General features: G+C 39.4%; 2 protein-coding genes across 2 annotated transcripts; one reads left to right on the top strand and one right to left on the bottom strand.

Annotated features, from left to right (window-relative positions):
• Positions 1–496: 496 nt before the first annotated feature.
• LOC139720466 (uncharacterized) lies at positions 497–9689 on the bottom strand. The gene is made up of 7 exons (XM_071631821.1): positions 9583–9689; positions 7820–7945; positions 6652–6753; positions 5978–6106; positions 5006–5128; positions 2874–2963; positions 497–820 (listed from the first exon to the last, which is right to left on the bottom strand). Exons 2-7 carry the CDS (start codon positions 7913–7915, stop codon positions 497–499), a joined length of 864 nt encoding a protein of 287 aa, XP_071487922.1. The 5' UTR covers positions 7916–7945; positions 9583–9689.
• A 2361-nt stretch (positions 9690–12050) lies between these two features.
• On the top strand, positions 12051–19869 carry LOC139720398 (TATA box-binding protein-like 1). The gene is given in 7 exon segments (XM_071631759.1): positions 12051–12517; positions 13542–13624; positions 14629–14692; positions 15621–15724; positions 16453–16495; positions 16497–16551; positions 18407–19869. Coding segments are annotated over 7 exon segments (981 nt in total). The 5' UTR covers positions 12051–12121; the 3' UTR covers positions 18643–19869.
• The last annotated feature ends 6232 nt before the right edge of the window (positions 19870–26101 follow it).

Below are 26101 nucleotides of genomic sequence, written 5' to 3'. Positions count from 1 at the left end.
CCTGATGCCACAGATATTCCATGTCAAACTGCAGAAAAGCCCAACTTGACATAAGCCTTTCTTGAATGATCACTGAATGACAAGCTAAGGCATCACAAATCGTCACAACATATCACAATATCTCTCACACAAAATTAATGCATCTAAATTGAAGAGTAACAAAATTCAAATTCCGATCATGAGTTTAAAATCAACATTTAGTTTAAAATAACATTTCACCACACAATAGACCCTCTCAACTAAAACAAAGCTCTCTCTCACAGGTACTTATATACACATACAATCTCTTTCTCTCTCTCTTCCGCTCTTTAAATAAGAAAGACATTCACAATATATCACATTTAAAAAATCAAAATATACCAACATATGAACCCATTCTTACGCAGACATCAAACCATTGCATGTCACCAGCCAAGTGTCAGGTAGTGTATTGTTTGGAAGATGGCAGCATAACTTCCATCTCAACTGTCACATGAAAATCACTTGGCTCCATTCGCTATAAGTCCTCCTCCTCCTCCTCGCATGCTTCTCTGCTTGGTGATCCATCTACAACTTCATTCCTTCTGTCAATTCTATCAGCCAGGTTGCATGAAACATCATTGTCAATACATTCCTCCTCCTCCTCCTCCATCTCTCTCTTCTCCTCCTCCACAGAGCATCTGGTATCATCGTCTGCCTCATCTGCATCACTTTTCTTGGCATCTCGATGGAGAGCATCATTCAAGCATCGATTTTCCTCCTTGGTGTGAAGGGTACCATCGGGAGACCGGTCACTCTCGTCTGCGCCATCGCTTTCCTCGCTTGACTTTCCAATCAGAGTCTGGGATAAAAAGAAAGAAGTTTGTGGGATGGATTTTGATATAAGCAAATGAATGATGAGTGAGCTCAAGCGGAGTTTAAGCATGTCATCAATTTCTCTTTAATCACTAAGGAAGGGAAAAAAGTGCAGCAGGTTTGCTTTTAAAGAAATATGAAGCTGCTCATTCGGATTGCTTTGCAGCCTATTTAGTTGAATTCATGGCATTTAAACACCAAAACCCACTCCAGTCAATCATGAACAAACACAATAGCTGTGATTTTATGCTGGTTGATATCACATAACTTTCTAGTGTGTTGTGCCATTGGACATCCTTGGAATTACATGTCTTCAAAACGTATGAATGATGGACATGCACGTATGGGCAACTGCACAAGCAAATGACAATCCATTGGTATTCCCTTCTACAAATGTATTTGCATCATTGAAAACCCATCATATGTTACCTTTTGGAGCAGAAAAAAAACTAGAAATGTCGCTACAGCGACTGGTTATACCCCCACCAAACAACATTTCATAAGCTTTGGTCAAAACAACATTTCATAAGCTTTGGTCAAAAAACTGAGGAAGTAGTTAAATCCGCAAGATCTTTCCTTGATCTTCTGCCATTAATATGCCGTTACCATGGCAACGTACTTTCGGGTACTGTCGAAAAATTCGTCTTGCACATCTACAACCAAAGGCACACATCTGTACCAAGTTTCATGGAAATTGGGCAAAAACTGAGGAAGTAGTTTGCAACACAAAATTTTCCATCATTTTGGCTCATAATATGTGAGCTGTTACCATGGCAACATACTTTTTGTCACTGTCAAGAAATGTGTCATGCTGACCTATATCCTAAGACAAACATTCAATATGAATTCCATGAGAATTGGAAGAACACTGATGAAGCAGTTTTGCCATGAAGCATTTTGCCCTATATTTTACCAATAACATGCCGTTACCATGGCAACGCACTTTTTGCCACTGCGGAAATATGTGTCTTGCACATTAACATATTCAGATGAACATCTGTACCTAATTTCATAAAAATTGATCAAAAACTGTGGGAGGAGTTCGCGACGCAAGATTTGTACCCATTTTTGCCCATAATATGCCGTTACCATGGCAACGTACTGTTGGGTACTGTCAAAAAATACGTCTTGCACATCTACAACCCAAGGCACACATCTGTGCCAAGTTTTATGGGAATCGCTTGAAAACTGAGGAAGTAGTTCGCGACGCAAGATTTGCAACGGACCGACCGCCCGACCGCCCGACCAACCGCCCGACCGCCAGACCGCCCGACCGACCGTCCGACCGTCCGCTGATTCCTATATACCCCCTTCAAACTTCGTTTGGCGGGGGTATAATAAATATATATATTACACCCAAATACCTGGTATGTTCCAGTAATTTTTTAAATGACAATATACAACAGATAAAATGAGCTACAACTATTGGTTCATTAAAGTTCATTTTTAAGATTGACACAAATTTGATACCATTGGTAATCCTGTGGACTTCTTTACCCAAGGTATCCTCTTCAGTGTTAGCACTGCTCTCCAAGAAGGCTCTGCCATTACATGTATTATTGTTGTAAACCCAAGCATTGTCACATATCAATTTTTACACCTGCATCGTAAGGGACAATGTGAGTAAAAACATCTTGTAAAAAGGTGTAGGCACTTGGCAGGATTTGACCTGAGGCTCCTCTGTTTGAGAGTCAAGAGCCTCATCTAGGCTAGTGTCCTGACTGCAACATGTTTCAGTGAATTGCATTCAGGGGCATTTTTCTGCACTCAGTTTTGTTTTTGTTGTTGTTCTTCTTCTTTTTCCCCAGCAGCCAACTTTGTCAGCCAGCTAAAACTTCAATGCAAGGAGAGTTTATCTCCATTGCATGGGAGCTTGCAGGGATGGAACAAGGGAAAGATGAGGAAGAAAGCAAGGTAAGCTGATACACACTACGATGGAACAGCTGAAGATATTATGGATTATAAAACAAACAAATAAACAAAAATCAAAAGAGGATCTTTGTGTCAAACAGTCACATGATCATGACACATGACCTTACCTCCACAACATCTGCTAGATACTCCGCCTGATCCGCCATGACCTGTAGCTTCTCGTTCTCCTCCTTCAGTCGGCTGTTTTCCACGTGAAGCTGAAGACAGAATGGAAACATAACAAATTAATTGAAGAAAAGGCTCCCACTAGTACATGTATATTCCCATCAAGTATGTATCTTACAGAGTCTTGAACCTATAAAACCCTTCAATTCAAAACACTTTAGAATTGAGGTCGCTTGGCACTGTCCTCATTTAAATAATATGAAGACATTTTTCATACCCATGATTCAAAAGAGAGAGAGAAAAAAATATGCGCTATTTATGGAATTACAGAATTCTGAGTATAATTCCACCATTTAATCCTTTAACTTGCACGTAAATGAAAGAGAATATAAATATTTAATGAATATATTGTGAGTAAATTATGAATATAATTTACATACTTCATGAATGAAAGTTAAAGTGTATCAGAACTGGGATTTGAGTATAATAAATCTACTGTGGTATATTTTTGTTCTCTTAGGCCCCCTTTTACAAGAGCCTTTCAAACTAGAAGAACGGTCTGGGTAATCTTTTTTTACCCTGCTTGTTAAAACAGTCCCGGCAAAATGTTGCTCAGACGTTGCCATGGTAACTTTAGCCATATTCTACCCTAACCGGCAAGGTATTACCCCAACAAAACCTGATAACCCTTCTGTAAAAACGCTCTTGTGGTGACATTCCTTTGATTTGCTTGAAAAGCTTAAGTCCAAACAGAGTGACACACAGACAAGGTCTGATAAAACAGGGCTTTAGATAATTCGATCTCCTTGAGGGCGTCTTCCACAGAGATTTTTTTCTCATCGGTCACTCATCGGAAGCAAAGATGTTGCCTCCGGCCACTAACCGAAGTGTATCAGATTGTAGTCTAATGAATCCGACTTGGTTGGTCGAGCATCACTATCAGGCGAGTGTCAGACATGTCAGGTGTTATCCTCATCAGACGATCTTGCCTCATTGGATCACCGCCTCACAGGCCTGACACTGACCTTATAGTCGCCTGACATAAGCCAAATCCATCAGAATGTGGTCCGATACACATCGGTGGGTGGCCGGAAGCAATAAACTTAGCTTCCAGTGAGTGACCGATGAGAGGAAATCTCTGTGAAATGGGGGTATTAAACAAACCTCCGGAAGATTTTCAAACTTAAATGTGTAAATTATACTGAGTACAGAGTTTCAGAATTTTTAGTGACTGGGATGAGGAATAATAATGTTTTCAAAATTTATAACAAATTGCAATGAACAAAAATGATGACATGGCAGCCTCACCATAAGAACGCATGAGCTGGGGCTCAAGGGAGCAGAACAAAAGAAGGCATGCATAGATTCTATACAGGTGAACTTGTTAAACAAGCGGTATTGTAATGGAATTGCACTGCTACATTTCTGAAATACGTGAGGCTCCTATGTCATCAACACTGTTCAGTGTAATTACCTCCACCAAGCCCTAGGGGGGAGGTTATGTTTTCGTTACCGTTGGTTTGTTTGTTAGCTAGTTAGTTAGTTAGTTAGTTCGTTCGTTTGTCCGCGTGCAAAATAACTCAAAAAGTAGTTAACGGATTGGGATGAAACTTGCAGGATAGGTTGGGAATGACACAAGTAACAAACAATTATCTTTTGGTAGTGATCCGAGAATTTTTTTGGGAATTTGTGATGGATTTTTGATATTTTTGCAGGTAGGGTCAATGAACTTGGGAGTTTAGGCTGCGCGTATTTGAGGTTTGCATGCGTGCACTAAAGTGCGTGCTCTAGTTTCTGTTAGGGCAAGGCGTGCTGTGCAGCTGAGGGTTTATGACGTAACAAAGGCTTCCATATAGGGAAATCGGGCGGCTTTCAGCACACAATGCAATACGTATGGGTGGAAATCACTGATCTCTGTGGAAGAACAAGATCAGTGCGGGTGGAAATGGGCTGCATGCTTGGCGGAGGTCTGTGCTCTCAGAGTGCTTCTCTAGTTTGTTTAAGATTTTCAGGGTATTGGTTTCTCTGCTCAAGGGCCACAACAAATTCCACAAGTCTATACATGGAGCTGTTGATTTATGTATTACATGATGTGAAATTATGAAAATCGTCTGGAATGCCCCTTTAAACAAACCTCTTCATTCTCCTTGAGGGCGTCTTCCAGTGCTTCTCTCCTCTCCTCAGCGAGCTCCTTCCAGTACGACTCCGTGGGCGTGTCCCTGGTCAGCATCTCAACGGTTTCATTTTCAGCCGAGCTCTGGAAAGATACCATATAGGTTGAGGGGAAGATTCATGACAAATCTCACTGATATACACGCTATTCCTGCTAAAATGAAGTCCTCGGGACGGGCAGTTTTCCATCATTAAATCAATATTTTGTTTGAATTGAACAAAAGAGGATATCGTCGCTGGGGTGACAAGACCTTGCATTTCAAATGTTGGTGAAAATGACTTTTTTTTATTAATGGTCAGTTAATCAGTTAAGTGTTGTCCTGTCCAAATCCTAGCTATCTTACCTAAAAAATGAAGCCACCAAGGCATGTCAAAAGAAAGGCTATCCCATTTGCTACAGTACTTTAGCTGCCATGTTTTTTTTTGCTCTCTTGAACATTTTAACATTTTGTGTATACTAGGTCTTGTTGCCCCAGGGATGATAGTAGATGATAATATTGGAACCTGAACTTTTATTTTGTTGTCACCAGAATTTCGTGATAACCGCCTTCATTGTAATGGGAGATGGCTAAACATGACATAAAGGCTGAATGGTAATGATAATAATTACAACAACAACAAAAAATCACACATGAACATGTTAGCGGTGGACCTGGGGTCCGTTTCATGAAAGTTTTTACAAGACTTTTTGCTCATAAGACATACTTACAAGAGAATTCGTGAAATGAAAATTTGAAAGTCTCACATAGCCACATATGAGCAACTTTGGCCATTCTGAAATTTATGTAAAGACTTTTATATGATGACGTCATGAAACGGATCCCTGCTCCTGTTTTTGGTGCAGGCAATCAATTGAATTTGAATGCATTTGACCATTGATTTGTTCCTGTTTCACCGCATCTGATTAACATTTCATTGAGATCAGGAACCATACCGCTGAACTGGACGACGATGAGGATTTGTCCTCGAAGATGGTGAAGTTCTTTCCTGCATCTGGCCTGAAGACCTTCCTGGGTTCACTCTTTCCATCACTACCCAACTTCCTCTTTGGTGATCGACTCGACTGTTGAAAGCAGTTCATGAGGAAAGAGAACAGAAATCAGAAGGTGTATGTTTATAGCAAGTTTAATACATTGAGTAAATAGAAGGAAAGATGGATTGCCAAGGACTGCAACTTCTCCCCAGATGCTTTCTTATATCCATCACATCTTTTGCATTAAAAAGAAGACATACTCAATAGACACCATGTAAACAGTGGTAGGATTTTGTTGGGATAGAGGAAGCACACCTGTTAAAGAAAGTTTAACTTTTGTTCAAGTTTAAGTTAACTTACAACTACCCACCTTCTGCACAAAAAAGATGGCTATTTCATGCATCGACAGAGAAGATTTCACAACAATTGAAACAAGGAATTCATCTTTTCATATTTTGAAAAAATGTTTCCTACTGTAAGAGAAAAAAGTGACAATCAGTAAATTCGATATGGGATTAAAAATATATATATATACTGGGAAATTTCAGCTATTCGTCCAGGATTCAGGGAACTGGGAAAGACTTTCATTAAATAATTCTAGCAAGGGGGTGAGTCAGTTATATTTTTTGTCACACCTGATTGGTTAATCTGATGAATCCATCGGAGCCAACAAGCTTGGTTTGACTCCCGGCAACCGGCTGAAGAAGTTGGAGAGACTTGCGTCGAGATGGGGAACTCTATGATATATTACAATGAGAGAGACAAAGATAGCAAGAAAAAAACAAACAGACAAAAAGAGAGTGGAAAAGACACAGAAAATGAGAAAAAGAAGGGGAAAAATTGGGGTTTACAATTGTAAGTCAACTAAAACTGTGTGTACATGCCAATGGCAGTGAATGGCAAGAGTTATCACACATGTTGAAACTTGAAAGTGATATGACTATTAAAGGTAAAAGTACAGGGAAAACTAAAATGATTCCCTGAACATGAAGGCAAAACTGATTCGGGGTGGAAGTTCAGAACATTTAAGAGTCAACTATAACATTCGTCAGTGCATAAAATCTCTCGACATTGTATGACACCATTTGAATGTGAATAGGCAACATGGAACATAGAACCTTGCCACATTAAATATTTCGATACACTGTCTGCAACATTAACTAAAGACTTACATACTATGGTACAATGGAAAAGCCCCTGTCCAAAACAACTGTCCACAGATTTCACTGTCTTCTTCACTTTAGAACCAGAAAGGTATTAATACTCTCCTAGAGTATGTACAAATGTACGTACATCTACAAAGTTAAAGACTTTCCGATTCTCAACTCACTTAATACACATGAATTTGTATAGACATCTGCTTTAAAATATGACAACAAAAGCCATTGATTCTTATCTTTATCACACTGAGTTTTACCAGATACTAAAAATATGAAAGTCCCAATGAACAAAGTCCAGTGACACAACAAACTCCAAATAAAGAACATGTGCATTCAGCATCATTTAATCACTGTCAGATATCAATGCAAACTTTTTCACTTCATTAGTTTCCATATTAATGCCATGAAAATGTTAAGAAACAAACCCCATGATAATACATTTTTTTTTCTTTTTTCTTTTTTTTTAAGCTTAGAGGATTTATATGTGATCTGGCAGCATGATTGAGTGTGGGCTGGGGTAAGAGAAAGGTACTATGTGCAAAAAAAAAACCACCCCCCCACAAATAAATTAATAAACAAACAAACAAACAAAAGAAAAACAAATATCAAAAACAATAGCAAACAAACAAACAAACAAACTTACCACACTCTCAGAAAACTTCTTTGCCTTTCTTGTCACTGCCCGACCAGCTCCTTGCAGTCCTACAGGAGCTTTTGTGACACTGCCTTCTGCACTCATGTTGGCTGTCAGTTGAGGTTTTACAATAGCCTAAATGTTCAGAGATGTTACAAGATGTAGCAATTAAAAACAAAAATTAGTTAGTTTGTTATTATATATAATTTAGGCCCTAAATTACATCAAAAGAGTAAGAATCTTCTTGCTACAGTGTTAGTGATGATGCTGTAGATACGTCTACGACTATGTTGTATCGTATGTGTGTGTGTGTGTGTGTGCGTAGGTAACTGTAGAGTATGTTAGACTCAGTTTTAATAGACAAGAGCAAGAGGGCCTAAATTAGGCCCTACATAATCAACCAGGGGAAGTAGAGTTCCCGATCTCACATAGGCGCTAGCCTATTGACCGATTCGGGTTCGTTGAGGGCAGCAGGCAATTTGTGGCACTGGGCGCAGCCATTACTGTAAAAGTGGATATTTTCGCGCGACTAATTTTTCGCGCTTGGCTGGGTCAGGAGAGTTTCGTGTGTTTTTAATTCCGCGGAATCAAGACATCACACACAGGAACATTATGGCAAGCAAAAATATTCGCGTGCTTTTATTTTCGCGCTAGTTTCTGGTTGCGCGAAATGCGCAAAAATTTCAACACCGCGAAAATTTCCACTTTTACAGAGGGTAGCTGAAATTGCGGTGTCCCAGCTTACCCCCCCCCTCCTCTCCCCCACCCCCCGGGCAACATGTTTATCGCGCACTTGTAACAAAGGTTCGCGCATTTAGCAAGCTTTCGCGCACTCAGTACGAGACGCCAATTGGCTAAAACAACCATGCATCAGTTTTTCATTCCGTGCGCGTGCTAATGTAGGGAGGGGGTGGGGGGGGGAGAGGGGAGGGGGATCGGCTGGGACACCGCAGTAATGGCGCTGCCCATGCCAATAATAATATTGATACACAATTCACAAAGCGCGTTACAGAATCGGTCAATATCAGTCCGGGAAACCCGCTCATGAGGACCGCTCCCGCGTACGAGGACTGCCCCGCCTCATGAGGACCGCCCCCATGCCTCATGAGGCCCGGGGGGAACACCTCATGAGGCCCCCTATTCACTTCTATTCATCTCACATCTGACGTATAAATTGTGTTTTAATGGGCGCTCTGCATCGGTTGATTAAAACTCAATTTTTGGAAAAAAAAAACGATAGGATTTTTTCTTCTTTTCATCATGGATAGTGGACAACTTATACGTCAGATGTGAGATGAATAGAAGTGAATAGGGGGCCTCATGAGGCGTCCCCCCCCCCCCCCCCCCCCGGGCCTCATGAGGCATGGGGACGGTCCTCGAGGCGGGGCAGTCCTCGTACGCGGGAGCGGTCCTCATGAGCGGGTTTCCCGGACTGATATGGCTTTCACTACACAGCTAGCTATAGTCAGTGCAATATAGACGGTCTAACAATTAGCCCATTGACTTTTCTACGCCACGGGTCCAAAGTTTCTATTGATTGTTTCGTTAGAGGAGAAGACTGCGAGAGCAACTAGAATCTAACTTACGTTAGACTAGATTTCTAGTCTCTTCTAACTTAGCTACATGTACGTGATGTAGCTGTCTCACTCTCACTCTCAGTGTCTGTCTTGCTCTTGCGGGGATGGTTCGAGTAAGACTTTCTGCTACAATTATCTGGCTGATATTGCTGCAAAATTCTTACAGCCTAAGCTTGAAAATAATGAAATACTTACTCTGCAAAGTACTCACGAGGCGACTGCTAACAGATATCTCTCTCAATGACTGCTTTCGTCTGTGAAAATTCAATCTTCGCGCCGCTCTTGTTCAGGTCCATGCAAATTATTGTTAAATGGCCAAACTCGAGCAAAGAAACAAGCACGTTGATTGGATACTGTAATTTTATTGACAATAGGTTTACAGAGCACAGTCACATAATTTTCTAATGTTCAATTTTAGAAATGAAATATATTTTTAAAATAATTATTTCTCACTTTATATTATTTTAGTATCATTTTAATGAATTTATATTCGAAAAATTACTATTTCAGAGAAAATCTGCCAAGAAACTGTGAACGTATAGACCGGAAATAGATACGTGAGTGAAGTAGATTTTGATTGGTTGAAGACAGTGAAAAGCCGGCGAATCATTTCCCCTAGTCCCACACACACAGATTATAGTAATTGCGGAGCGAGCATGCAGTCATTGTCTTCGTAATCGGTAATGTATTTATTTGCAAAGTTAAGCACAGTATCAAATGTTTTTGTTGAGAAAGTCATCATTAAGTGCACCTGTATCGAATAGTTTGGCAATAGTTTATGTTTTGTTTTTAGTAGACGAGATTTTCAACGTTAATTTTGTGGTGCTGTGCCTGTGCGCTGCAAAAAAACAGAAGCAGAAAACAAACGTCAATCAAGGCCGATATTATTATTTGCCTACGGTACATCCTGTGCTAATTTAAAACACCATGAAATTTGGCTGATTAATGAACCTAAAGGTCCAAACACAGGCCGTATTAAGGGCATTATCGCGAAATAGGTCCCCACTCCCCATTCACCGCCATTCATTTCGTCATATGTCTTTTAGGCAATGGCAATGCCTAGCGCTAGCCGCGCCGCAGCCGGGGACTTCTTTCAACCTCCATAGGGATAGTCTGGCATAGACTTTGCACATGTTGTAGTGGATCGTGGAGACGCACACGCAGAACGACGAACGAGAGGGGACCGATATCACGATTTGGCCCTATAAAGTAACACAGTGCTATGCATATCATTATTAATGGGTAGGTTATTTTGTTGCGTCGCTACATTATTAGCTATATACAAGTGTAGGCCTACGAAATGTTTACAATTTTAAACACGATGGCCAATAAATTTAGACAACATAGAATTAAATCATATAAAGTTAGATTAAAATATGCTCAATTTTGATGACCTACCGCCGTACCGGTGGTGCTAGACCCTATTAAAAACCATGTTGATACTAATGATAGTGATAATTAATGTCAATAATATTTAAGATTAGTTGCAGAAAATTTACAACAAACAAGTTGTAAAGTGGTGAGAAAGTTGTCATTTGTGAAAGGCATCATACCATGACCATCACTGACCACGATATAACTTATAAGTTAACATCACATTAAAGTTGGATCCAGGATAATCGGCAACAGTGACTAATTAGGAGTGCTAGGATGGAGGACTGCACTGGTATTTGTAGAAATTGATAGATATTCAGTGCATTCACACTCACAGTTGTGTGAGTTGGGTACTATTTGCTTGACCGAAAGACTGGTCTGTATCTGGTCATTCGGGAAATATTCTGCAGAGAAATTGTTATGTCTGGCTTCACAGAATACCTATCTATATAGTCCTATACCGAGGATCCGTAAATCAACTAAATCGGGGTGCTACATAAGCACTTGCCCGATTGCCTGGGGCAAGTGAAATCAAATTCGGGCAAGTGTTTTTGAACAATGAGAACAAATACTTGCCCGAATTTGGCAAGCAAAAAGTTTTGAAGCCACCTTTTTTTTTACTTATTCCCCCAACAAACCCACAAAGTCAACCAAACAGAAGCCCAAAGATAATGGCTGTTTGGTGATATGCAATGCACTTTAATAGTATGATGGTATTTCATTTCAGCAACTTTCCCACTCTTACGTGAAGAAGCCCCAATGCAATGCAGTGGCAGCACTTGATTGGACCAAGTTTATTACTCCATTGTAAGCGTGCGAATCAATTTGTGCTGCTTATTCAAATGATTGTGCTTTATTATCAAAGCCCTTGACTAAAACATGACTTTGTATATAATTCCTTATATTTTGGACTTTCTTTTCAGGCAAGTAAAATTAATGTTCGGGCAAGTGTTTTGCGGCAAATTTGAAAATCTGCTTGCCCGACCAGGCAAGTAGTAAAGTAAAGTTATGTAGCTCCCTGCTAAATGTAGAAATAGAAATGATTTTAAAAAACTCCTCTTGCCATGAACATACCTACTGTAAAGTCTAATCATCACTCACTTTTCCTTTTCATGAATTTTAAACTTCTGTGCGTGCACCAGGGAAGAAAAGGATCAACAATTTACTTTTTCTTTATCTAAAAAATATCTTGATTTGGTGAAATGTATGCTTGAAAATATTCTTAATCCTAAAAATCTCTTCTTATCACAGGTTAGAGGTGAAAAAATATGCACTTCAGTCAAGCATCGCATTGGTCGTAGCCCCTTCAAAACTCTTTTTGAGGCTGACATTCAAAGACTTAGCAAGTGAACTGGAGAGCATGAATTCGGGTGCAATCGCCGCCACTCCGTCTATGTTTGGCGGCATGCCGGGCTCAAACTCCCAGGTCCTCGCGGCCAATCCAGGACTTGAAGCATCAACTCAGGGAGACCCGAGCACCGTGCAGAACGTGCATCGTTGCAGCGTATCCGTCCCGCCATCCAGTGCTGACGACCTTAGGGAAAGTGCAAATGTGGGCGGGGCCAAAGACAATGGCACGGGGGAGAAAGTTGAAGGGACGGAACGGCCGGAAGAGAACGAGGAGGGAGAGGACGACAAGACAAGAGTGGACATATTCATCAACAATGTCGTGTGTTCTTTCAGCGTCAAGTGTCATCTCAACCTGCGGAAAATCGGACAGTTTGGCTCAAATGTGGAATACAGGAGAGAGTACGGGGTGAGGAAGGGCACGTATTTGTTCTCTTGATGTGGTGTGCCTCCTTTCTTTCTTGTAAAACAAAAGCACTGCAGCCATTCACCTTACCGGTACAAAGCATCGTGTGGTTTTTAGCCAGATGTATTTAAGCTTTAAAGTGAAAACCCACTCCATGTTTTAGTTTACATTTAGGAACGGCAGAATATCAAATGAACAGACAAGTGAACATTTCATTGAATTTGGTTCATTAGTAAAAGAATTTGGACTTTCCATCGACAGTAAATATCAGTCGTAGCAAACAAGATTTGATGACAGTAATACATTTTTGTAGTTGACACGACTTCCAAAGTCTGGTACCAGGTACATGTATGTACAATGTACTTCTATGAATCTGGCACAATTAAGGAAGACACCCGTCTACTCAAGGGACTGTTTACTCTCCTGTTCTCATGGCTTTGCATGAATAAGCATCAAACGCTAGTCCTTTTGCTGAATTTATTAATATTATATTTAAAATTCAGCTAAAGGTATGAATATAGTATGAGTCTTGTAGATTTATTTGTGGGGTAAGTCAATTTTCCAGTCTATCCTTGGACCCTTAGAAGGTAGATTTTTCTTTACAAAGAGGTAGATATAACAATTTTGATGTTACAGTGAATAGAAGTTTGTCATGAAACTTGCCCAGTTATAATTCTTGTCTTCAATTGTGCAATTTTATTAATGAAACACATTCTAAAATTTCAATATCCCTCTGGAGGTTTTTCTCATTTATCCATTTCACATTGAATTATCCATTCTATATCATCCCAATGGGCCGAAATCTGATTTTGCCATTACCTTGTCATGTGATGTCTGGTGGTCAGAGGCCTACATTATGTAGATTCATCAGCTCGGGTCAAGTATTTCAAGTTGTAATTTTGCATTTTACATACAGGGTGATAACTTTTACTGCTGGGAAGACCGGAACTTTGCAAGTTAATTGTTTGCATATTACTCTGTTTATCATTTTTTAGCCCCTTCCTTTTTCATGTCCTTTCACCCTCAGAAAGTCAACATGAGATTCCGTAATCCTCCAGCCACCGCCACCATCTGGTCTTCTGGCAAGATAACAATCACAGGGAACGACAGGTTAGTCATGTACCATCTTGTCCATTTAACCCCTTGGGACAAGTCCTGAGTATACATGGGCAAGCGTCTATGGGAAATTGCGTGTTGTAGCAAAATTAGCCTGTCCTCAGTGGGTTAAAGTTCATTGCCTTTCCATGTTCCACTCGATTTTGATAATTTATAAAGTGAAATCAAGGGAATAGAATGCTACAATTTTAAACAAAATCAAACATGGGATAAGAAAATCATGGAATTTCTAAAATTGTAGCAATGTAGTTGTAAAATACAAGGGATTGTCATTAGTGTATGAAATAATAATAATAATAATAATAATTGCATTTATATGGCGCTTCATACTGACGTTTCTAAGCGCACTTTTGCTACTCATACAAACAGACTAGATAACACAATAACATTAACAAAATCAGCGTTAACAGTAACAAAAGAAGAAGAAAGAAAAGCAAAGAAAAGAAAAATACATGTGATACGATGGTACAATAATTGATAACTGTGTGCGCCTCCAGAAAAAAAAAAAAAAAAATCAATGCATTAATTTTGAATAAGGACCCTCTGTTATGAATGCATTTTGCTGTCACCCAATGCATTTTACAGAGGACATAAAGTTAAATAAAAATGTCATTAAATGTGTGCTGAGGTCAATCACAGCAGTGTGTTGAGCTGCAGTTGACTGATACTGCATGGATGTGAATGTTTTCTTCGCATAGATGATTAAAACTGAGGGATTTAAGAAACCTTACTCTGCAAGCATCAATACAGTATTGTAGCGAGGTCGAGTTGATTCATGCTGCTTAGATGGTAATATTTTCTTTTCACAGAGCTTGATTAAAAGTGAGTGTTTCAAGAAAAGAAGTTCTGTCAACTTCGACACTGGAAGATAGTTCAGACAAGAGTCAAGGGAAGGGGATGAGTCAAACAATGTACAATATACTTCGATGTTTATGAATCACATGGGTTGCCTTTTCATTTGTACCAATTGTCATACTTTTTGTTCCTCCATATTCCAGTGAACACAGTGCAAAGAAGACAGCTCGGAAGTGTGCTAGAGCCCTGCAGAGAATCGGCTTCAATGTAAGACATTTATCATTGTTATTTTGTAGCCTGAGAGTATTATGTCATGCAGTAATCGCTTGACAAGTTCTTGTGCTGTTAGCTAATGTTAGAGCATATTTTGTCTGTGGATACATATCTATTCAACTTTTATCATTTGCACTTTATTATGACCAGTGAGAGCCACTGTGCATACATGTATGTTCTAATGTCAGATCCTGTTGGAAATATTAGGCCATGGCCCCTTTCACCGTTCTTTCAGCATAAGGTCATAATGCAGAGATGACTGCAGCTGTAGGCCCTTATACATTACACCTTCTAACTTCCAATGTTGTAGAGCAACTGCAGCAGCTAGAAACTGTGCTGTTGGTTTTAATGTATGAAAGTAGTGTATGAGTAAGTTGTAATTGATCTCTGACGTAATGTTTACTTTTTTAGGCAGCTTGTCACAAATTTTTGCAACACATATTTCTATAAACCTCCAGCACCCAATGGTTTCTTGCAATATGGACCCATTCCCTACTAAAGGAAGGAGTAGAATTCTCTCACATTCTTTTTTCTTTGCAGTTTTAGACAAATTATTAATGTATTTATAGAAATTTAACTGTAAAGTCGGGCTTTCTTTCTTCATTTATTTGTTGTTGTTTTTCCCAGGCTGTCTTCACTATTATGCACCTGCTTAATACGGCAGTCTCCTGCCTTTTTTTATCTCTTTCTCTCTCAAACTAGAAATGAGTGTATTATTGACTTCTTTGATTCCATTGTATTTGTTCAAATATTTCAAAGATTAACATGACCATTATATGATGAATTTATCTTATAATTTTTTGTGCTGATACATGTTGTAGGCCTACCATTCATTCATGTATGGTTTCCATGGAAAAGTGCAGAAATGAAATCAAACTGACCCTTTGCCTCCCCCCCCCCCCCCCCCCCCCCCCCCCCCCAGGTACGCTTCTCAAGTTACAAGGTAGTCAATGTCCTGGGCACTACCTCGATGCCGTTTGCAATCCGAATCAGGGATTTTTCGGAGGAGCACCCGCGGCTGGCAAGGTAGGTGATACTTCGGAAACAAGTGGGACCGATCCTTTCTATTGCCATTGAAGTGCCATCCCACACCACAGATTCATAACTTTTGAATGGATTGTCTGATTTTCCTCGAACTTCATAGATGCGTTCCACTGATATTGCCATAGTTTCTCAATCCATGATTATATACATTTGGGTTTATTCCCCTTTAAAAAGCAATAATACGCTCTCTATCTGTTTCTTTAGCAGTATCTCTCTCTCTCTCTCTCTCTCTCTCTAATGTTTACAGGAATTGTACAGTTTTGGTTGAGACCTAACTTCAGGTTTCTACACTGTAACTTCTTTTGGTGAGATGACGAGAAACGTATCATGACATATGAAAGAGCATAAGAGGGAATTCAAAGTTTATTTGATGAAAATCAGTTTTCAAATGGCTGAGATATCCAAGAAATAGCAATCCTAATAAAAGGTGGGTCCCATCTTTTATCATGGTCGCTATGTTTTACTTTGTTTTTGGATGTCTCAGCCATTCGAAAACCAATTTATATCAAATAAACTTTGAATTCCTCTTTGAATAGTATCCTCTGTACTATTTCATAAGCAGTTTATTGGTATCCTCGCAAAAACTTAAAAAGCCCAATCCTCATCTCCACCAATACTACATCGTCCCTTTAACAACAGGAATTGTCTTATTAAATACAGTGTATATACTACATGTATGTTCTTCTTCTTATGTTGTGTTTGAAACAAAGCTATGAGCCAGAGCTCCATCCAGCAGTGACCTACAGACTACGTGACCCCAAAAGCGACCTTGAAGATCTTTTCGACTGGAAGCATAACAGTGACCGTGAGTATCCCTCTGTTCAGACGCAAGCCAGTATATACCAAAACTCGATAATGAAACGATGCATAAATAATCATTGTATAGCCGACAGACTGTTCAGACACTGATTTCGACCATTCCGGAAAATGTCGTATAGATGTGCAGTTTCTCACTGCGCATGTTGTTATGGTCATGAGTGACAGGTATAAAGGTAACCTTTCATGCGCGCTCCCATTAAGCCCCACCCATTATACTGTTCTATGGTCGCCATACGTTCAGACGCACAATGGTCATGATGGAATGCTGATTTATTATTGAGTTCTAGTTCGAAACAATGCTCTGACCGTTGCGTCGCTTTATGTCGTTTCGTTGTACGTTGTTTTGTTAGTCAGCGTTCAGACGTATATTAAAATTCATCGTGTAGCTATACCGTTTTAGTATAAATATTTTGCGTCTGAATACCCTGTAAAGTCAACCTCTGTGTGTGAACTCTAGCTCATTCTTGTTGCATATTTTGACCTCAAGCAGGGGTAAAATTGCATGTCTACTGAAGTCGCCTCACCTCATTAATTCCCCCCCCCCCCATCTTGAGGCACCAAAAAATTGTTTCTTTAATTTCATAAAACAAAAACTAGTTTGTACAGTGTATGCTTCTATGTCTGGGGGAAAAAATGCCATACCTGAAGTTTTAAAGCCCAAACAAAGTTGTGGTACGCCTGCAAAAGTTGTCAAATTTCGCTCCCAAATGTGAACGTATGCCTAGGAAATGTGCGGAATAACACTGTAATAACAAGATATTCGATGGGTAACGATGAAAATGCGAAATATTCTAACCAAAAACATTCAGTCTCAGAACTTACTCGAACGGGGTCAGGCTAAACTCGGACTCGGGGATAACTCGGCCTCGCTTTGACGGCGGGCTGAGTTGTCTTGGTTGTCCCTCTGGATTGTACAGTGTTGTACTATGGGCATGGGAGCGGCCTGTATAGCGCTTCGCATTCTGGCTACTCGCAGTAATGGTCCGAGTTGTTACAACGCGCGCATCAAAAAACCTCTTAAGCGCGGATGCAACAACAAAAACTGAAATGACAGCGCGTCTCAGCAACTGAGGTGATGTGTGTATACGCTTGAGGACCGTGCGCTGTCCATTTGTTTTGTACAGGATTAGCACGCACTTTCCTGTCTGTTCAGGTAGGCCTCGTTTGGTATTGGGTATTATAGGCCTACAGTAGAATATGGCGATCACGAACTGTGTGTAGATTGTCTGAAATAGGGTCGAGTTTTCCCCGAGACCGAGTTAGTCTGGATCCTTCTGGAATAAAAGTCAGTTTTCCGACTTTTATTATTTTTCTCAAAATACTCCAAAACGACTTATCATCCCGGCAAATCGTGTCAGCCAGGTAAGTTTCTTTGTAGACTCTTTCGATATATTGCAAGCAAATATGAAATGGTGACAGACAGGTTCTCAAACCCTTACCAAAACTTTGTTTTCACTTTAAATCTTATAATGTCCACTAGGTACTGTTCTTGTTTTGAACAGATATTCTTCAAGTATCTCTATACTGTGTGAGGTACATATTACAGCTTGGCTGTGATAGGTGCAGAGAGCAAATGAATTTGTTTAGTGTTGTTGTCGGGTTTGGGGGTTTTGGGGTTTGTTTTTTTTTATTTGAGAAAGTATAGTGGAAAAGTAAAAGACATATTGGAGTCAAGATTGAGGGAGAATTTATGAATAGTTATTGGCAAATATTCTTTGATTTTATCGGTCTTTCATTGTACCTTTGTAAAGATATATTCTTTTGTTAGTAATTTTTACATTTATATGTGATAAGGAGAAATTGGATTTGTGATATCATGTGATCATTGATTCCTAATTACTGCAGCACCCTCTGTTGGTAACATCAACTCAGCCATCCATCACATCTACCCGCTGGTGGAGAGGCACAAGATGCCCCTCTCCGCCGAGCAGCTGGAGAAGAAGAAGCTAGCGAAGAAGAAGCAGCAGGGCAGGGCGAATCCACGCGACGAGGAGAATACGGACGATGAGCTGGAGGAGGAGGAGGAGGAGGATGAGGAGGATAGCCTAGATGAGGAGGAAGATGAGAGTGACGATGAGTAGAGTGACAACAACGACTAAATGGAAATGCCATGTTGGGCCGCTTGCTTCATCTCGCTGACTTTAAAGAAAGAGATGGCGATTTTTCTTCATTTTTTTATGTCCTACCACATGGGGCGTTGCGTAAAAAAAGTAAAAAAACAGCAACACACAGCGCGGCAGAGTGAATTGTCTACACACTCTGCAGAATTTCTACACCCAAGTGTACAGATCTTTAGCGCGGGGGAAGATATGAATAGTTGCTTTGTTGAAGATGGTTGTTAAAGCAGTCAAGAAATACTCAAGAGAAGTGCAAATCATATCATTGGAGGAGATCTTATTCACTCCCTTTGCTGCATTTCATGGGGACGACATCGAGCAGCACCCGTAGCAAGGGTGTACGATTCATCCATGTACCAGAGACTCCAACTCTCCCGTTTTCGATGGGAGATCTCCTGCCGAAAACCCATTTTTGCAAAATCTCCCGTTCTCCCGCCCTGGCTCTGTGTCTGCCGTTGGAAAGGAGTTCTTAATTGCTATCGTATGTTGAAAAAGTAAGCCTTTATAGCACCAGAGAGCATCTAGAACGCGAGGAACTTCGCGCTTCGCACACATCAACTTGGAGTCTCCCGTTGGCTAGGGGTTTCAGGCGGGAGAATCTCCAGATCAGAAAATGCTTGGGGTCAGAGTCTCTGATGTACTGGTAGAATCAGTTACAGTGGAACAAGAAAATGTACAGACACTACAAATCACCTGCAGCACGTGGCACTGTATGAGCTTGCAGAAAACATCCACTGCCAGTTTTTTTGTCCGACTCCCGCAAGCTCGCCTCTCCCTCCAGAGCGAAACCCCTTCTTGTTGGGTGGGAGGCAGAAGCAGTGCCCAGCTGTACAGATGAACGTGGACATTTCTGAGCTCTCTGTCGATGTATAGTATACAGGAATTCATTGCTCTTCGGTTCAAAGTGGACATTTGGAAGTATTGAGCTTCGCTGGCATTGTGTGAATCTTTGCTTTCAGTTTGTACGTCTTCGTTTTGATGAGAGGTATTATGTATGAAGTAACAGACTAGAAAAGAAGAATGAAACTAGTTTGATTGTATTGATGTGCATGTGTTGTATTTTCAAGGAGAGAGAGAGAGAGAGAAAGTTAAATGCCATGAGGGAAAGTGCCTTCTTAGTTAGTGTAAAGGTCAAAGGTCATACAAGATTATTTATTTCTTTAATAGCAAAGCCAAGGAAACCTTTGGCTTCGACATGCTTTAAAACAAAGTAATGCGTACATGAAGATGGCTGAATCCGCAACTGCTTCATAATACATTGGTATACAATGTGTATTCTACGTTTTGTATAGGATTCGTTGCTGTCTCTGATAGTCGGGTCTGCAAAGTAAGCAGGTATGAAAATTAATGTTTGGTAATTGTTTGTGAATCATTTTTTGCTCGCGAGTGATTTCTGTGAGAACAAAATGTGTGAAGTTCTCTTCAGTGTCCTTGTCTGAAAAAACAAAACAAAAAAATTCAGTCTGTAGGAGTGTAGATCACCTCTTACTTCTGGAATAAGTGTACAACAGGTACATGTAATACAGATGCACTGTGTGCTTTGTAGTAGAATATGCTAACATTTGGTAACCACTTGTTACTTTAGATTTGATTCAGCAACAGATGAGAGAAAATTAAAACCACTTACACACTCATGTGCATGCATTCAGATGCACTCTCAACATTGTTTATCATATTTTGTATGGAAAACTTCCACAAGACACAGGAGTATATGGGTGTCTGTAATGACTAACACTCGCTTTAAAAGCTTTGCTGACTCCTGCATCTCCAGCATTTCCTATCACTGAACTAGTCAGGACACTTGTAGATATATTTGCCTTGTACTGATCGAAGCCCCTAATTGCAAATCAGTTCAGAACTTCTGAAATATGAAGAAAGGTTATTATAAAGTAGCACTATATTTGGTGGTACGTACATCAATTTGTTCATCTTAAGATGATGAAGTATCCTGTCACTTGAAGGTGTCGGGCCGACGCCTATATGCCTGCAGTTGAGATGTAAAGAACAATTTTGCAGCTGATTGACAGATTGCCCTACAACTGTACATCGACGTAAATAATTATTTACGTCAATGTAGGGAAATTTGTCAATCAGCTGCAATGAAAACACCTCGACGGAAGAATTTTATGAATTTGAAGAACAATATTCTAAAAAAACCTCTTTTCATGCAGTGTATGCATTTGGTGACCTGATCACACATTTGTCCTACAGTTTGCAAATAACCTAAAATCATGCATAGAAAACATTCTAATCTACAAGTGTACACCACAAGGTCTCTTGCAGTGAGGCTATTTTGCTCACAATGTTAAGTCATCATTACACAGTTCTTGTCATGGTATTCCCTGAATTGGTACTTGTAAGACAATTTTGTGATTGGATAAGTTCATGATCGAGAATCGATCGAGCCCAATCCAGTGTTGGCATGGCTTGATTTTTTTTAATAGAAATTATATTTTTGCACACTTTTATATTTGTGCATTTAAATTGATTGCGGTTCAAAGGCAATTCGAGAAATTCACAAAAATCAAACCACCTCAAAAATTTCAGCCCATACAGTATGGCTTCCAGAGTATAGTGTACCACAGCATAATGTATTAGTAGACACTCCAATGGCTAGTGTTGCAAGGTGTTAAACACTTTATACCATGTTGGTTTATCGTGCAATCCTCTGAAACTCTCTATATCACAAGGTGGGGTCATCATAGATGATTCAAATTATACTTTGATCTGGAGTAACACCAAGTCTGCTTTAATGCTGGTGTTTGTGTGAGTAGGATAAGCAGAAGATTACAGTATATCTCATTCTTTTGGATATAAGAAAAAGTCTTGTTTTAATTGCAATTGAAGAGTTTAAATGCAAAAACTAATGTATCCATTTTTGTTAATTTGAGATACAGAAATTAAATCTGCTGAAAAACAAAGAAAGTAATTAGAAAGTATGTGCTAATTGTATCTTCAATAATATTTCTTGTTATGTAACAAGTTCAGAATCATTGAAAAATGTTATTCTTTTATATTTGATTATGACCTACCTTTGAAAAGATTCAAAATGGCATTTATCTATTTTCAATTCAAATTCTTCAATTCTTTCAGAGTTCCCCAGCATTGAGTATACCTTTTATGCTTTATTTCTTGCCCATGTTTTGTATTTATGTTTGTATATTTTATAGCCACTTCTCTGTGATTTGAGATAATCTATCTCGGTAAATCAATTTCAGTATTCACAAGTCATTTCATTGAAGTTTTCCAGAGATTACAAGTAGAGAACCCCTACAGTAAATTGAGTATTTAGATGCTTTTAGCAAGTATTCCATCCAGATCATCTAAACTGATGGCAAAACTCTCTGTATTTTCTGTTGAAGCTATACATATTTTTGCACATTTTATACATCTCTGAAGCGTGCTTTTTTGTACAGTGTTGTTGAATATCTGACCCCTTTTTGATGCTAGGAAGTTTGATTCTTTGAGTCTTTAGTATGTTATTGCATCAAATTAGCATGTCTAGGTACAATGTAGATAGGCCTTAAATTGGATTTGTTGTTGGAGAAAAGACTGTATAATCTTCCAACCTTTTGCCAGAGAATGAAAATTTGAGCGCAGCGATGCATAGTGAAGCTAACCACAACTGAGAATTGAGGGAGTAGATAGGATTAGAAGGAGCTACTGTGCCATAGAATTAAAATTCCTTTCATTTCATGTGATGACATAAATAAAAGCAAAGAACAGAACATAGCAAAACAGAGTTAAGCCCTGAAAAATAATGCAACCCTTTTAATAGTAAATGTTGTTCCCTACTTGCAACATGAGTTCTCATGTATAAATCCAGCACAAAGTAAAGGTTCATGTATGGTGCAGTATTGCCAGAGAAACCAAGTGTTTGTGTGGTTGGTTTATGTTATTTTGTATTTACTTTTTCACTTTTTTTACATAAGCGTGATTGTCTTGTAATAAAATGAATATGATTCTTTATCATTACGTACAATTGTACTTCAGCTGTGAATGTTGCATACTGCAATTGTTGTGGGATTATCAAAATTCTTCTCCATGTAGTTTTCATGTTCAACTTTACCTTCTCAGAGACTCCAACTCACCCACTTTCAACGAGCGATCTCCCGCCGAAAGCCCATTTTTGCAAAATCTCCTGTTCTCCTGCTTGAGATTTGATTTCTCCCGCTTGAAATGATTTCTAACTTAGTGTCATTGCATATTGAAAAATAAGCCTTAGATAGCATGAGATAACATCTAGAACCCTAGAGCTGGACCCCGGCCATAAGGAACTTCGCGCACATCAAGTTGGAGTCTCCCGTTTGCAAGGGGTTTCAGGCGGGAGAATCTCCAGATCAGAAGGTGCTTGGGGTTGGAGTCTCTGCCTTCTGACACAGAACTCGGTGTTGTAATGCTTCAAAGTAAAGACCCATAGAGAAACTGGCATTTTAGAGAAAGTTTATAAGTGACTGTTTATAAAAAGCCACTCATAGAAAGCTGGAAGCTGTTAGAATATTCATATACGACAATGTGGTGAATTCTCAAAAGTCTGGTGGTTCCCGCATCTGCAAATGCATGCGTGGCACTGCAATGTTGCACTGCTGAATTATAGTAACTTTCAGATGTTTTTCAGGGTGGCTGGCAAAAGAAGTGATGAATATTCATACGGATTGTTCTTTGTGCACCCATTATGCAGAGTTAATCTGTTTTCATATGAGCATGAAATACCGTGAGCACTGCTAAACTGCATTTGTTCATAAACAAATGATGCTGACAGTAGGGTGTGTGTCCAACTACTGGTACCTGTGATAGAGTAGTACAGCACACACTCAAATTTTAGATCACAGTCATTGAGATAAGTTACGTTCAGACAGTGATCCTTAACTTTTAGGATAAGCTCGTAGTTAGAAAGTATGGAGCGCTAAGTGTCACATGGTGTCTTTCATCATAAAATCGCTCATTTCGTCATAATCCTTTTTTTATGGCAAGTGACAACATCAATGTCATCACTCAATTACTATTTTTGTCTGCAAAATAATTTCCTCAAGGAAATGACAATTTTGTGGACAAAATTGTCATTTCGACACAAAATTGTCATTTTCTGACAAAATGACAGATTTTGTGACGACAGAGACCCTGCGACACTTGGCACCCCATGCTTAACTACGAGCTTATCCTCGAAGTTAAGGATCACTGTCTGAACGTAACCTATGTTTCTCTGAGAGACAAAATTTCAGCCGTTACATAATGTGGTCTCGCTTCATGTCTTCTTGTTTTAATTCTTCCTGTCTTCTTGGTATCCATAGAAACAGAAAGTTTAGTTACGTTCAGACGGTAATCCTTAACCTCGAGGATAGCTATCTTTGAGGATAAGCTTGTAGTTAAGTAATGTGTAGATGCACTCGGTAATTGCTATCCACAACATATCTCAGGGTTAGCGCTCTATCACCGAGCTGCGGGGGGGGGGGGGGGGGGGGGGGTCGCACTCATAGTTAAGCATCATGTAGACAGAACTTGTTGATAGGAACTTGTAGAAAAGTGTAGCTGTGAGGGGCAGTGGGCACATCCTTTAGGATAGTTTATACCTTCGAGGATGAACTTCGTCGTGTGAATGCACATTGTAGTAAGGGGGCCAGAGCTTTTCCTCAAAGATACATTGTAGCTATCTGTGAGGTTAACAATCACCGTCTGAGCGTAACTTCTGCCACACTTTTTATTTATTCATCCACTGAATTCTTTGCTTGTGTAATACGTACATTATACATGTCTTCTTATATCTGTGTGTCAATGTTTTGTTTATCTTCCATGACATTCTGTAATTGTGTGGAAAAGATTGAAATGTGTGTGATCGTCTTTGTCAATTTCTTGATATTGTTCTCTTTAATTTTACACTTGTAGCGTAGGATGTATTGGACAATGTGTACGTGTGTACATGCTCTGTAGTTTTGGCCAGTGGTGACTGTATTAAAGCAAAATGTGTTTTGAAGACACAAGATCAATATTGGCTTGTGTGAAACAGCAACCACTTTAAATTTCTAGCTGTAATGAATAGATGTGTACTCTTTTTTTTTTCTATTCTTCTTTCCCTATCAGTGTTTCATACTTTTTAACACTGTCAAAAGGCTAGTACATGTGTGATGCACAATTACTCCTTTGGTTGATTAAGCTTTATTTGTTTTGATATTCTCAGGACAGTTGTAATGTTGTAATCATGACTTACAAAAATTTGACTAGCAATCTGGACTCCTATCTCTTGTATGGAAGCACATGTTTGGCTGTACATACAGACATTTCTTGTATTTCTCGTTTTCTACAATGCGAAGTTAGGAAATTGTGCAGGGTACAGTTGTAAGCACAGTAAACTCAAATTTCATGCACACCAGGATTGGAGAAAAGTAGTCTTCATGTAGACAGGAAGCATGTAGGGAATATCAGCACAACTACCTCCCGAAGTCGGCCTCTGGATAACTTCCAGTGGTCCTTGGTCTGTGGAGTCGCAAATTAGGGAGACCACAGTAAACTTGTTACACTAGCAACTCATTTTTAGTTGGTCTTAGGATTAGCTTTTCTTGCAGGCATTATACTGCAATTGTAGCTGCAGTCACACAATGCGAAACAAGATTTTAAGTGTTGCTTGGCTACCCTGTGTTTAACTTCCCGTACTTTGGCCAGTGTGACCACAAACTTCTCAAGAAGTTACAGTCAACCTTGCCTAAGTCCAATCTATTTGGACTGGAAAAATAGTTTCACCTTAGAGAAAATTCAACTTTCAAGAAATAAAAATCAGTAGAATATACCAGGTCAAGAGAAGGGGACTTGAAATTCCTTTCGACTTTAATAAGGTGATTATTTGACTTATGTGAGGTTGACTTGCCCCTTTGACGATGGTTTGATTTTGCTACAACATGCATTTCCCATAGACGCTTGCCCGAGTATACGCGGGACTCGTCCTCAAGGGTTAAAGGACAAGTTCACCTTCATAGACATGTGGGTTGAGTGAATGCAGCAATATTAGGAGAACACATCAGTGAGAGTTTGAGCAAAATCGGACAATCCGTTAAAAAGTTATGAATTTTTGAAGTTTGTGCTCAGTCACGGCTGGATGAAAAGACAACTATAGCTTGTGATGTCACATGAGTACAACGATATAAAGAAAGAATAAAGAAAATTCAACATATTTCTATTTTTCTCGCATAACTAAAGAACACTCGACTTCTATCTTTCAGAAGGCAGGGGGAATAATATTACCCTTAACATACGTCAGTAGCAAGTCGAAGAAATGTGCACTTTATTCAAAAAGTAAAGTTTTGTGAAATTCTCTTTTTATTTTCCTTATAGTTATTATAGTTGTACGCATGTGACATCATACACTGTAGTAGTCTTCTCTTCTAGCAGTGACTGCGCAAATACTTAAAATATTCGTAACTTTTGAACAGAT

Source organism: Diadema antillarum, unplaced genomic scaffold, assembly GCF_040938485.1.
Source record: "Diadema antillarum isolate AM-2024a unplaced genomic scaffold, OU_Dant_1.0 scf00000128, whole genome shotgun sequence".
NCBI lineage: Eukaryota > Metazoa > Echinodermata > Echinoidea > Diadematoida > Diadematidae > Diadema > Diadema antillarum.
Note: the sequence above shows the minus strand (reverse complement) of the source record. Positions and strands in the feature narration are given on the sequence as shown.